Source organism: Physella acuta, unplaced genomic scaffold (assembly GCF_028476545.2).
Source record: "Physella acuta isolate Inbredline_101_S28 unplaced genomic scaffold, ASM2847654v3 ptg000761l, whole genome shotgun sequence".
NCBI lineage: Eukaryota > Metazoa > Mollusca > Gastropoda > Physidae > Physella > Physella acuta.
Genome location: NW_026732279.1, coordinates 47,314 through 62,400, shown reverse-complemented (window position 1 = coordinate 62,400; position 15,087 = coordinate 47,314). Strand labels below are relative to the sequence as shown.

Genomic DNA, 15,087 nt, shown 5'->3' with positions numbered 1-15,087 from the left:
ACTCGGCTGTGTTGTCGTGGCTGGTGTTTGTGTGGATGTTGTGTTGTCGTGTTTGTTGTGTTGGTGTGGATGTTGTTTTGGTGTGGCTGTTGTGTTGGTGTGGCTGTTGTGTTGGTGTGGCTGTTGTGTTGGTGTGGATGTTGTGTTGGTGTGGATGTTGTGTTGGTGTGGCAGTTGTGGTTGGTGTGGATGTTGTGTTGGTGTGGATGTTGTGTTGGTGTGGATGTTGTGTTGGTGTGGATGTTGTGTTGGTGTGGATGTTGTGTTGGTGTGGATGTTGTGTTGGTATGGCAGTTGTGTTGGTGTGGATGTTGTGTTGGTGTGGATGTTGTGTTGGTGTGGATGTTGTGTTGGTGTGGATGTTGTGTTGGTGTGGATGTTGTGTTGGTGTGGATGTTGTGTTGGTATGGCAGTTGTGGTTGGTGTGGATGTTGTGTTGGTGTGGATGTTGTGTTGTCAGTAAATATCTCATCACGTTTATGGCTAGAGCTGTTTAGTTTAATCTAAACATTAAATCCATTGGATTACTGAATGAAGTGGACACTGTTTAAAAACGTAATCCAATTGTTTACGACAGAAGTGGACACTGGCTAAACAATGATCTATTGGAAATACTGAATGAAGTGAGTACTGGCTAAACATTAAATCCATTGGATTACTGAATTGGACACTGGCTAAACATTGAATCTATTGGATTATTGAATGAATTGGACACTGGCTAAACATTGAATCTATTGGATTATTGAATGAATTGGACACTGGCTAAACATTGAATCTATTGGATTATTGAATGAATTGGACACTGGCTAAACATTGAATCTATTGGATTATTGAATGAATTGGACACTGGCTAAACATTGAATCTATTGGATTATTGAATGAATTGGACACTGGCTAAACATTGAATCTATTGGATTATTGAATGAATTGGACACTGGCTAAACATTGAATCTATTGGAAATACTGAATGAAGTGAGTACTGGCTAAACATTGAATCTATTGGATTACCATCAGAAGGACACACCAACCAGGTATGTAGTTTACTTTGTTTCTTTAGATTTGACGAGGTCATTGCTCAGGTATTCTTTGTGTCATTGTCTCCTCTTTTGCATCCTACATTTTTGTGAGCAATGGTAGGGATCTATGAAGCTAACCCAATAAAGTATGTGTACGAATTTTAGATGTCTACATATACGAAATTGCTAGATATGTGGTATATCGATACTTGTATTTATTTAATGAATATAAACTAACATTTGATGTCTAGATCTAGTAAGTTTTTCATTTCTTATTGGACGCTCATTTTTATGACAGTTAACAAGATAATGAGCAGACAACAGCCTTTACAACAACACAATTCAGCAGACGACAACCGTTAACATCATTTGAAAACACAATCAGACAAAACATTTTACAACCACAAAAATCCTTTCCGTTGAAAACAAAAGTACATAGAGTGAAATTACAGAGTAAACTAGACCAACGATGGCCAGGGCTATAATTAGCATCGGGAAACTTTAGCTCGCGTGTGCTCTGGTCAAAAAGCAGTAATTCACATCAGAGCCCCCCCCCCCCCCCCCCATCAGAGCACCTCCCACCCCCACCCAACCCAACATTCCGGAAAAAAGTAGAGAGGTAAAAGGCAACAACCAATATTGACGAGCGAATGTCGGGTAATTGTTGGGGGTATGGCGGAAGTTGAACAGACACATTGCGCGCGCAACCTAATGTAAACAAACCTTGTGACACGGCTCACTGAAGGCTAGGCTACACGGCTAGGTTACAATTTGGGGGGGGGGGGGGGGGGTTGTTCATAGCTTATACAAACTTCAGTGACGGTTTGGGGTTAGTTAGGATTAGTACTGTAATGCCTCGTTCCCTTTTATGCGTGTAATTTTGTGTGCTGTTTCTTTTTCTTCGCCCTTTTCAACTCCCAAATGTGACATAGGTCAATTACAACATCCTTCCATGCTCTATTGTCCATTGCTGCGTTTAAAAGTTTGTTTGTCACTTTGTAGGTTCGTGGCTTTGTGGCAAATCTTGTAACTCTATTTTGACCAACTTTACAGCGATTTCTTTCAAATTTTCTTCGAGGGCAGAGCATGCATATCTATTTTAAAAATCTAATTAGCTATTGGATTAGCCATTAAAATCTAAATAAAGTGTTTTGAAACTAATGGGAGATAAGATGATTAAATGCTAACGATCACTCGATATATTCCTATATTCAACAACAGAAGGGGAGATAACTAGCTGGAGGCCATCATCCGATGAGCTGAGCTGTGGTTCACGCTGGATGTTGTTTGGTCACAGCTGGTTGCCTGGGTGCTGACTACGTAGAAGGGGCAGACAACTGTCTTATAGAGATCTCAATTTACTTGTCGGGTTTTAACTATAGTCAACAATAAAAGGGGAGATAAATAGATAAAATATTAGCGATCGTGCGAAAAGCTCAACGTATAGAGTGAACTGTTGTCATGGTTAACTACGAAGATGGGTACAGTGTTTCTTCCAGACTTTTTTCTCCGGGGGGCACTTGAAATTTTAGGGGGGGGGGGGCGGTAGACTTTCTTCGGGGGGGGGGGGGGGGGCGGACACTGTTAAAAGTATATATTTTCTACATAAATTATATACATTTCATTTCGTTCGGGGGGGGGGGGTCGGTAAAAAAAATTCGGGGGGGGGGGCAGCACCCCCCCCCCCGAAGAGATGTCTGGAAGAAACTCTGGATGGGTAGACAACTGTCTTTAGAGATGGCGAACTAGTAACCGGGTTTTAACACAACTATTTTTAGTCGAAATCTGTATTGATCTAGTCAACTTCGTTTAGAACGAATTACTAAAACGTGGAAAATAAAACAAATAAATGCACTGAAAATAAGGAAATAAAACAAACTTTCTATGAAAAGCTTCGGTCGCTCATGCTATCTCCTACAAGTTGTAGCGACATGAGATGGGGCGGGTAATGCAGTGGTACGTGAAATCTTAGCTTGAAATTCCCGACAGACCTGACCAACTTATTTCACAAGGTCGGTCCAAACGTCCATTCAAAGAGAGCATCTAGAGGAGCAGATAGTGTGGGTTTGTTTGTTGGTGGTGATGGTGTGTGTGTGTGTGTGGGGGGGGGGGGGGGGGGGCTACAATCTCTCACCCACGCCATGTTGTGATGACAGCCAGCAGAAGATTCTGGAAACTTCTCTCCCTCCGGGCTTATCTAAGCTGGGTCAGCGTGACCTCTATCTCCCCCCCCCCCCCTCCCATAGCTAATTGGTTTCATCCCAACAAATCGCGTGTCATTCTGTTTACTAAACAAGCTGATAGATAATAAGCGGATTTTATGCGGTTTCGTTTTGAAAGAAGAGAAACATCCGGTTCTAAGTACAACAAAACAAGTGAACGTGTACAAACAAGGGTGTACACGTGTACACAATAGTTTTTAAAACTAATCTTTTGGCCAGATTCTCAGTGAACATGTGCATCGAGAGGTCATTGGGTGCACCTTGACGTCACGAGACCAACATGACGTCACGAGCTCAGGCCAACATGACGTCACGAGGTCAACAGGACTTCGCGAGGTCAACATGACGTCAGAAGACAACAAGATGTCACGAGCTCAGGTCAACATGACGTCACGAGGTCAACAGGACGTCATTGTGTGAGTACAAACGTCCGTGTTTGGATTACGAAGAAAACGATGATAAACCATTACGGTCTATAGTGGGCTAAACGCATGCCATTTCGGGAAATTTGACTACATACAAGACCCAAATCAAGTACATAAACACAAGAAGCAGCTGGGCCAAGAAATAATATTGTAGACACAGGCCAGGCAGGCCGGCAGGTATCCTCGACACTAAAGGGTCGTGGTAGCCTTTTAGAGTAAAAAATCTACCCAAATGGTACCAACCAAACGACAGAATAGAATTCTAAAATTGACATGATCAGCCACAACAGAGCCTGCACTAAAAGAAAATAACATCTTAATCTCTGGGTTAGGGCTCCGGATTACGAATGTCACTCCGAAAAAATATTTTGTTCGTAACGGCTGGCACAATTTTGTAGAATGTCTACCATTCTGTCCCACTCACACCTCCCATTACACCCCCCCACACACATCATCCTTGCAAACCCCTGATATAGACACGTTTAACAGCTTTTATTTCCTTTTATTTCCCCCTAAATGTAGCTGTTGTTTAATGTTTCGAGTCAGTTTCTCAGTCTTGAGATATCACAGAGAATTCCCCCTGAAGGAAAGTTCATCTTTGTTTACCTCTGTGTGCGGTCCCTGCCACCCTCTACCCCCACACATATGTGACCTAATTTCCAACCCTTTTGTCCGAGTCTATTTTTAGCCGGATGTCTTCTGACCTCACGAGAGCGTCACTCGGTGCATATATTATCTCGCGTCTACCTGTTGCCTACTCTCGGCCCAGATTGTTTGTGTCTCTCCCCGTCTCGCCGACTTCACACTGGATTGTCGAGTTGCGGCCCTTTGAGCGATGTGTTATCTTTTCTTAGCTGTCTCACGATTTCCTAGCCACACAGTAGCGTCCCTTTGTTTAGAGTCTTTATTCCTGGGTTCTCGGCCTTGTTGTGTTAACAAGTTCGTTAAACAGAGAATGTTTCTTTCAAAACAGCGCACCCAAGTTTTTCTAAATAGCACCGTCATGAAATTGGTGCACTTGATGTGTGCTGTTGTGCGTTGTCCACGCTTTATGCTAAGTAGGTGACCGATGGTCAGGTAGACTGCACGTTATAAATATACATTTAGAAGACTTTTTTTTTGGGGGGGGGGGGGGGGGGCGCATTATAGCTGGAACTCAAATGAATTTGGGATTAAAAGAATATTTTAAGTAGCAGTGGTGATGTTTAGAGTAAAATGAGACCTTTCAACTCAAACATTCTTCCCTTTTCAACAGTTGTAGCCATAGCAGTCCTCATACAGAAATATTTATTTATATGTATTTTTTCCCGTTAAAAAAATTATGGCCACAATGGACCTATGCCCGCCCAACCCCCACCCAAACAATTCTAGACAGATTTTTGTTGGCAGCTCTAAGATGATGTCATACACACAACAGACAGGCGGCGACGCTCTACTTTCGCTTTCAAATCAAACAAATCAATTAGCCGCCATTTTTGTTCCCCGCAGAGCTGAATAAAGGCAACATTCTCCCGACACATCGCCTTGTGTCAATCTGACTGAATTTGGTGTGGGGGGGGGGGGGGGGGGGATTTCCGCAAAAAAAATTGAAAGCTGGCTTATTGACGTTTAGTAGGGTTTTTATTGATGTTTATGTAAACTGGGCTTAAAGACTAGGGCTTAGTAAAGTGGGCTTTCTACTGCTGATGTTTGCATGGGCTTTTATTATTGTGGCTTATTGACCTGGGCTTATTACTCTCACATCATGCCATTTGTAAAGAATTTTTCCCGAGTCCGCGAGTTAACGAGGGCAAATAGCGAGCGTGAGACGACGTCACACAATATTTGATGCTCAGCTTGAGGGGTTGTGTGAGATTACTGTCCTGACGTCATCGTGCACGTGACGTGTAACGGTGCACGTGGCGCCTGAGGTGAATCTACTCTCCCTACAAACGGGAATACCCAGACATCAACAAACACTCGCCACAAGACCCTAGCACGGGGTGGATCACGTGACTCCCGTGAAACCATTTTTTGTTTACACCACCCTGGGGCTAGACCCCACCCTTGTATCAAGTAGGTCATCAGCCACAAACCAAAACATGACCCAGATCTCATGACCTGATTGTTCAAAGAATTAAGGTCAAAGGTAACTATTTCTCTGTAAGTAAGGCTCCACCCTATAAACAAAAACTTGGTCTAAAAGTAGAAACTGATTTTTATTTTAAAATAAAATCCCATTACCTAAACCTGTAACGATCGTCATACCCCATTTATCAAACTCTTTATGCACCATAAAGTTGTGTGTTTAAAAGTTTTAAGAAGATTAGCTGACATGTACGAAAAGCGTCGTACATGTGAAATGACCAACTGAAGTTTATTCAAAATATTTCAAAGTTTAAAACTTTACTGTTTACAAATGAAATGAAAGCTTGTAAAAACCTATGGGTGAAAGTTGCAAACAGATGGAATGAAAAATTAAAGAAGTTAAATAGCATTTAGGTGATCCCACACCCTCCCTCCCGACCCCCCCCCCCCTCCCCAAACGTTTGATATCAGTAGGAAACGTGGGTTAAAGTGATAAGTGGCATTGTTTAAACTAATCTGGCAGTGGGGGGGGGGGGGGGGGGACATTTTTTTGCCGGTGACAGGTGCCATGAGATAAATGCCTGTGTTACGTAACACGGGCGTAGGCGGGGGGGGGGGGGGAAGGCGAGTTTAAAGATTGAGATAATGACGGAGGATTGTGGTGGAGTAGGTAGGGAGGGTGAGCCGCGATGAGGTGATTGGGTTTGTTGTTTTAAAGTGCAACATGGTAGGTCTGGGGGGGGGGGGGGGGGGGGAAGCACAGAATCTAGAGTAACTAACTCAAGTCGTTCAGTCATAGCTTCCATCAGCGCTACAGTCCAACGGTCTATCGGTCTATCTGTCTACAAGTCCATCAACCCTTTCATCAGGACCGTTCAACTGAATAATCCAGCCGTAGTTCTCACCATCATTATCTGTTGTGTGCCCGCTGTCCTGACCATCACTATCTGTTGTATGCCCTGACCATCACTATCTGTTGTGTGTCCTGACCATCACTATCTGTTGTATGCCCTGACCATCATTATCTGTTGTGTGCCCGCTGTCCTGACCATCACTATCTGTTGTATGCCCTGACCATCACTATCTGTTGTGTGCCCGCTGTCCTGACCATCACTATCTGTTGTATGCCCTGACCATCACTATCTGTTGTGTGCCCTGACCATCACTATCTGTTGTATGACCTGACCATCAGTATCTGTTGTATGCCCTGACCATCACTATCTGTTGTATGCCCTGACCATCACTATCTGTTGTATGCCCTGACCATCACTATCTGTTGTGTGTCCGCTATTGACCATCACTATCTGTTGTATGCCCTGACCACCACTATCTGTTGTATGCCCTGACCATCACTATCTGTTGTATGCCCTGACCATCACTATCTGTTGTATGCCCTGACCATCACTATCTGTTGTGTGCCCGCTATTGACCATCACTATCTGTTGTATGCCCTGACCATCACTATCTGTTGTATGCCCTGACCATCACTATCTGTTGTATGACCTGACCATCACTATCTGTTTTGTGCCCGCTATTGACCATCACTATCTGTTGTATGACCTGACCATCACTATCTGTGCCCGCTACTGACCATCACTATCTGTTGTGTGCCCTGACCATCACTATCTGTTGTATGCCCTGACCATCACTATCTGTTGTATGACCTGACCATCACTATCTGTTTTGTGCCCGCTATTGACCATCACTATCTGTTGTATGCCCTGACCATCACTATCTGTTGTATGCCCTGACCATCACTATCTGTTGTGTGCCCGATATTGACCATCACTATCTGTTGTGTGCCCTGACCATCACTATCTGTTGTATGCCCTGACCATCACTATCTGTTGTATGCCCTGACCATCACTATCTGTTGTGTGCCCGATATTGACCATCACTATCTGTTGTGTGCCCTGACCATCACTATCTGTTGTATGCCCTGACCATCACTATCTGTTGTGTGCCCGTCGTTACCATTAGAACTTGGACACGCCCACAAGTTTGTGTACTCAGCCCCACCCCAGGGATGTCGCCAACTGAACCAAAAAATTATGGGATGGGACCGTCTTCAGGGAATTGTGCCGTTCACGCTTGATAAAAAATGGAGTGTCTAAAACATCAGCAAACTGCACCAGGCAACATCAACGTCCAATCATCGATAGTGTAGCATTTTGATTAATATGGTAATTAGTTAATTTCATTAATGAACTAGCCTATTTACTTTGTAACCCTACTGATGTAGTGAGTGAATTCATAGTAACGGTTAAATATGACATCACACTGGTCACGTTTATCACTAAATTTCTAGAATATGTCCTAGTTTCTGGGATGTGATCTATTTGCTGAAACGTGACCTAGTTTCATGAATATGACCTAGTAACTAGAACATGACCTAGAGGCTAGAACATGACCTAGTGACTAGAACATGACCTAGTGACTAGAACATGACCTAGTGACTAGAACATGACCTAGTGATTAGAACATGACCTAGCGACTAGAACATGACCTAGTGACTAGAACATGACCTAGTGACTAGAACATGACCCAGTGACTAGAACATGACCCAGTGACTAGAACATGACCTAGTGACTAGAACATGACCTAGTGACTAGAACATGACCTAGTGACTAGAACATGACCTAGTGACTAGAACATGACCTAGTGACTAGAACATGACCTAGTGACTAGAACATGACCTAGTGACTAGAACATGACCTAGTGACTAGAACATGACCTAGTTACAAGCAGCAGTACCCAACTGCCTAAGAAAACACCTCAGACATAGGTAAACTGTAACACATCTAGCAGGTATTTGAAATGACTGCAGGTATTCGAAATGACTGCAGGTATTTGAAATGACTGCAGGTATTTGAAATGACTGCAGGTATTCGAAATGACTGCAGGTATTTGAAATGACTGCAGGTATTTGAAATGACTGCAGGTATTTGAAATGACTGCAGGTATTTGAAATGACTGCAGGTATTTGAAATGACTGCAGGTGTGTCTAACCAACACCTGTCATGGAACAATCTGTTGTGTACCGGCACCAGCTTGCCGTACGGCGAACCTCCCCGCCATTAAACTGGCATCAAACGCCCACCTTTCACCTGACGGCAGGCAACGCACCTACTTTCCTCTGCTTGTGTTGGCAGAATAAAATACACTTCTCGCAAAGTGAAAAAAAAAAAAAAAATCTTTCATGAATAAAGTTATCTCGAGCTGTCAAGGTCAGTCAATTAGCCGGCATTTAGGTAGCTTCAAGGTCGGACAGCCGACATAGGGTTGCCTCAAGGTCAGATAATTAGCCAGTAGCCGGCAATTAGTTGTTTCAAGGTCAAATAATTAGCCTTCATTTTTTCGGCCTAGTTTATTGTAGTAGCAGTAAAAAAACAAACCACAGGTTTTAAATAGTAACGAAGCGGCACTTATTTGATGCTAATTGTATAAAACTGTAGATCATTCACGTCCGTGTATTTTGTGTCTAATACAAAGGTAAGGGACTGAATTGATTGGCGGAGAGACTTTAGGACTAGGCCCCTACAGATATTAGCTGGGGACACAGGTTGGCTCTCGGGCCATAGCTTGGCTCTGGAGATGGCACGCATTAAAAGCTCATTAAGTAATTCGTAATTATATTGAAAACTTAATGAAATGACGTCTGTTGAGCAACAATAAAAACATGTTCGCTAAAGTTTAAAAGAAATATTTTCTTGAGTTCCTGACGTTCAGTGTGACACAACGTCACCAGCATACGTCACCAGCATACGTCACCAGCATACGTCACCGGCGCCATCTTAGCGTGTCACAGATTGCAGGTTTGTGCTAAAAATAGACGGGACAAGAAGAGCCGGGCTATTTATATCCCATCTGACCCTATTTTCGGGCCAAGCTTGGTCTATAAATGGCCCAGATTGTCCGCTTAACTTGACCGTTAGGACAGGCACAGCTCGGGGAGCCGATTCAAGTGTTTCTATATTTAGAAGAACTGCGTCACTGGGCAGAAGTCTGGTGTTACGTCAGAGCAGGTAGAAATTGTTCTAGGCTTGGGTCTGTCATTTTTTGACCTGCCGGCTAGTGGGGGGGGGGGGGGGGGGGGGTCATGTATTGCGTAACAGTTTCTTTAGGTCTCGCACTCGTGAGTGGACTGTAGAGAGTAATAGGGAGGGGGGGGGGGTGGACTTTAGGGAAGTGGGGATGGGGGGGGCAGAGGTAGTTTGGAATAAGGGAGTCAAGTCTGATGGCGTATGGCTTGTTGTATGTGTAATATGTTCGTGTTAATGTGTGAGCAATATCAGGAGAGGCAGAGAGAGAGAGAGAGAGAGAGAGAGAGAAGAGAGAGAGAAAGAGAGAGAGAGAGCACACAAAGATGCAGGAAAGAGAGGGGAGTTGTATCTATTCACTAAACAGAGAAGAAATGACCGTGTTATGTTTGACGTGTTGAAGGCGTGAACAGTCTGTCATGGTGTTATAGTGAAGGGGGTCATGTCCCTCTCTGTCACGTGCCCCCCCCCCCCCCCCCACTGTCACGTGGTCCGCCACTCCCCCCAACCAACAAAATCCAGGTCCACCACAGTGGCGGAACTAGAAAAAAAGGGCCACCCCGCAAAGAATTTTTTGGGCCCCCTATATATATATATATATATATATATATATATATATATATATATATATATATATATATATATATATATACACACACGAAAATACGAACATAGATTAGAATACTCATTTCGGTCTTGTTCAAGTTTTAATAAAAAAAAAATTAAAATACTTAGTTTTTATTAAAAAGTAAAAACAAGTTACAACACGTCATTTGTGTGACTGCTATTAGTATGTTTTGAAAATCTCTTTTTTTCTTCTTTTTTTTTTTTCGCCTCAGACACGTAATTTATAGCGTCAGTGGTGTGTTCGCTTTAGTATTACAGTTTTCATCATCGGCTTGGAGGACTGATACAGATTTACAATAGTAATATTTCTTTCTTACTTGTAGCTTACTTTCATTCATTTAAGATGGTTTACCTATACATAGATCTAATACAAAACGTCTAAATGTAAAGAAAAAAATAAAAATTAAAAACCAGCCTGAAACTGAAAATGCAAATGTGTAGTTAAATGATGATTCAAGGGATTTTTTCTTCTCTCGGCGCGCGTGGTGGGCTGAGGGGACGGGGGGGGGGGGGGGGGGGGGGGGGGGTAGAATTTGTGTTTTGAAAATCTATGTTTTAACATGTTAGCTTTAATAAAGTATGATGCCTCCTGAGAATAAGTCGGTCGAAATAATATGAAGCATGAAAGATGTGTATGTGTAATGGTTTCTGTCCCTATGTTTATTTTTATGTTTTTTTGTATTTATATTATTAGTTTTCAATAAATTTCCTTTTTATGCTTTGTTATTCTTTAATATGTATTTTTTTTAAAAATAATAATTAATAGAAATAATTGCTTTTTAATTTGTTTAGTGCAAATCTATTAAAAGGTGCTTAAGAGCACACATATTTGACTATTTAAAAAAGGGAAATAAGTCATGGAAGTGGTTTGAACTTTAGCGTATCTTTCACGCGATGGATTTATTTTCAAAAGAATTTTGCCGACAACAGCGTGTGTCTGATTGTAGGAGAAAGAGGACTTGAGATGGTGTCTAGAGAATAAAGATAATCCAACCTCAGCTTTAGTATTCTTTTTACAAAACAACCATCAAGTAAAAAATGCAAGAAGATTACTTTTTTTAACTGTAAAAAAATGATTATGGTCGGCTGCGGGCCCCTAAACGTCCCGGGCCCCCCCGCATTGCGGGGTCTGGCGGCACTGTAGTTCCGCCCCTGGTCCACCACATCCCATATCACACTAATCACACACAACCTCCCGTCATATCCTGGAACTATTGGACCCAATAGTCCGTGTATCAGATCCAACTACAGGCATCCACACAGCCACACACAGCTGCGACACACAGCTGCCACACACAGCTGCCACACACAGCTGCCACACACAGCTGCCACACACAGCTGCCACACACAGCCACACACAGTCACACACAACCACACTGCTGCCACACGTAGACCCTAAAGACACCCCACTGATATCCAAGCATCCAACCCCAAACACCCCACACGTATCACCCACATTACCACTCCACATCCTTACATATCACCCCCACCCCATTTAGCACCCCCACCCCACCCCAATCATCACCCTCACCCCATTTAGCACCCCCACCCCACCCCATTCAGCACCCCCACCCGATTCAGCACCCCCACCCCATTTAGCAACCCCCACCCACCCCATTCAGCACCCCACCCCATTCAGCACCCCACCCCATTCAGCACCCCACCCCATTCAGCCCCCCACCCCACCACATTCATCCCCCACCCCACCCCATGCACTTGTCCTCGCATGCTCGTGAGGACAATTAGAGACAGTCCTGGGATAAAAGAACAGCCGAGCCCCAGGGGAGGCAACAACATTAAATTACCCTGGCTTTTTGGCATTGTGTCCCCTGGCTGTCTATCGGCATGGGACCAGTTTAAAACGTCCTCTATTAAAGCTAGCTACACGAGCTCGTGGTTAGTGTGGCTTGTAAACAAGAGAAGACCACTCGTGCTTTAGTTTTAATATGGCGGGAAAGTGTGGAGAACTCTGGTTGCTAAGATGGCGGCGAGTATTGGAAGAAATCTTTTAGTGAGTTGCCTGATCAACGAGAGTAAGTTAAATGGGGTAACAGGGACATCTGGGGGAAACTGTTGGGGATTCACGTGTGTGTGTGGGGGGGGGGGGGGGTGGGGGTGGGGGGGGGGGGTGGGGGGTTGTGAGGGGGGGGGGTTGGGTTTGTGATGTCAGTCTTCTATTAGTGACAGTTCCCCAATGACACCATTGTAAATGACCTCTATCTAAAGAACAGCAGTAACCTTAACCACGCCTTTACAACCACCACCACCAGCAACCACCACCAACAACCACCACCAACAACCACCACCACCAACCACCACCAACAACCACCACCAACAACCACCACCAGCAACCACCACCAGCAACCACCACCAGCAACCACCCAAATATCCCGACACACACCACAACGTGCGGGTCACCACACGATATCCCTACTCTACCGCGATCGCCATTTAAAAAAAAACAACTTGCGGCCATTATGTTTTGTCTAAGTAGAAACGGCACGAAAATGAAAGTCTCGCTTCCGTTTCTTGGATCAAGAATTAACCTTTAAGTGTGCGGGTAGGTGAGGTACAGTGTGTGAGGAGGTGGTGGGGTAGAGTTGTGTTGGTACACCAGGTTCAAATCTAGTCTTCTATACAGTCGAACGATGCAAGACTCTCGGTTAAGTTTTGCTCTTGTGTGTGGGTCCGAGGTGTGTGTGTGTGTGTGGGGGGGGGGGGGGGGGGGTGGTTTCTGCCCAGGTTATCCAGAGTGTTTCCATCTACCCGATTGGTCAGCAGTTAGTCCATGTAACATGTGGTCATCAGTCAGACAGGTGTGACGTAGGTCATAGATTTAAGGAGCACATTGAGGACGATTTCACGTGCTTTCGCTAAGTAAAGGTCATTGACACCAGACTAAATACCTATACTAGTTAGCTACCAGCTGGGCGTGGTCTGCTTATAGTCACGTGATTGGGTAAATTTTCTCTAAGTCTGGCCCTTAAAGAACCTCTTTGATTCCTGGCTATGTTACGTCATCAGCAGATCTGGACATTTTCAGCGGGAAAGTGGGATCACAAGCAGACGCAGACGTGACGCAGACGTCATCTAGATGTGTTCGTCGTGTTAACTGCAAGTCTGGCTCAAATTAAGTCGGCTAGAACAAAATTATGCCAGCTAAGCTTTGACTATGGTAATATAAAAAGTAAACATGACCATGTATGTGCGAGAATTACAATCAACATTATAAACCTCACGTTGATTTGTGTCTACCGACTTACTCTTGATTCATGGTAAAATGTCAACAAAAACAGGTTCATTTCCTACATTAGCAGAACTTGAGCTAATGATTGATTTGTTGCATTATCTTTTCTCGGGCACCGAATTCAATAATGTATACCCACGTAACCATCTAGTCGTAAGGAAAAAGTATTCACAAGCAACAATCTATTCGTAAGGAATATGACCCTCTAAATTTTAACGAGTTGACCAATAAAATTGGTTAACTAAAACCAACCAATGGAAATTAGACTAAAACCAACCAATCAATGTAAAGCACCGGGACCAAAATGTGCAGACATTGATACAAAGGCAGCCATGCCTAATGTTTTGGACCAAATTATGTTAGCAGCATTGAATGGGGTAATCAATAACTGTTGTGGGAGTTACAGCCCCTTTACCTAGTGATTATTGCCCCTGAACATCTGGATTACTACCCTGTGGTGAGGGACTTGGTCTGGGTAGTCGTAACCATGACGTCATGACTGACAGGGAGGCGGGGGGGGGGGGGACGAGACTGAACCATGGGAGTCCTTAATTTGAAACTAATTAAAAGTATTGACACCAAGAAATGAGATCAGGTCAAAAGAAATAGTTTTCATTTTTAACTGAGGTTTTTGAAGAGATAAAGTTAATGTCAATTTGAGTAAGATTAGGGTTCATGATACAAAGGCAAAGACGGCGGTTAATTACACAGTGAGTAAGATTAGGGTTAATTACACAATGTGTAATATTATATTATTAAGGTTAATGTCTAAATTGACCAAAATTTGCTACAGCCACTAGACCACTCGGGTTTGGGTCAAGCTGAAAAAACCGTACTACAAGAGTCGTTAGCTTTGGACACGAAGAGAGTCAAATTACCAATGGTCAACAATTTGCCAGCAGTGTCCCACGTAAGAAATAAGTTAGCACCATGTGACGAGTAACTTACCAGACTGTCAGAATCTGTTATCCCTGGCTGGGTCACTGGGATGGTCAGCACCGTAGCCAAGCTCACGCAGAGGTAAACGAAAACACTTTTCACGAATAATTCCCTGACTTCCGGTCTGAGCATGGTGACCTCACGAGAGTTTCGAGAATGCTGGGATCAACACAGTTGCTGAGTCAGCTCAGGACAAATGTATATCGTTGTGTTGGATCAGTTGTTAGTGCTGTCCAGCAAATGTCCTGTCCAGCAAACGGCCTGTCAACCATTCGTTGAATGCCAGGAATGTACGGTCAATCTGACCTCAGCAGCGACTAGCGGGTCACGAGAGTGACGTCATCAGGAGGGATTTCTCCCGTTGGTCGACTTGTCCGTGTACTCGATGGTCATCTTCGGGATGTCTCGAGGTCAAGGGTTAAACAGGCTCTCTCTAGGTCAAAGGTAATGCCGACTCTGGAATAAGAAGAATCGATGAATAAATGATTGAGACAATAAATAATG

General features: G+C 43.7%; 1 protein-coding gene across 1 annotated transcript in view; it reads right to left on the bottom strand.

The window, feature by feature from the left end:
* Positions 1 to 15,087, bottom strand: part of LOC131950425 (matrix metalloproteinase-24) — a 40,964-nt gene that overhangs the window by 15,034 nt on the left and 10,843 nt on the right. Inside the window, exon 2 of the mRNA XM_059312563.1 lies at positions 14,593 to 15,039. Coding sequence (XP_059168546.1) covers positions 14,593 to 14,715 — 123 coding nt within the window. The 5' untranslated portion in view covers positions 14,716 to 15,039. The remainder of the gene's footprint in view (positions 1 to 14,592; positions 15,040 to 15,087) is intronic.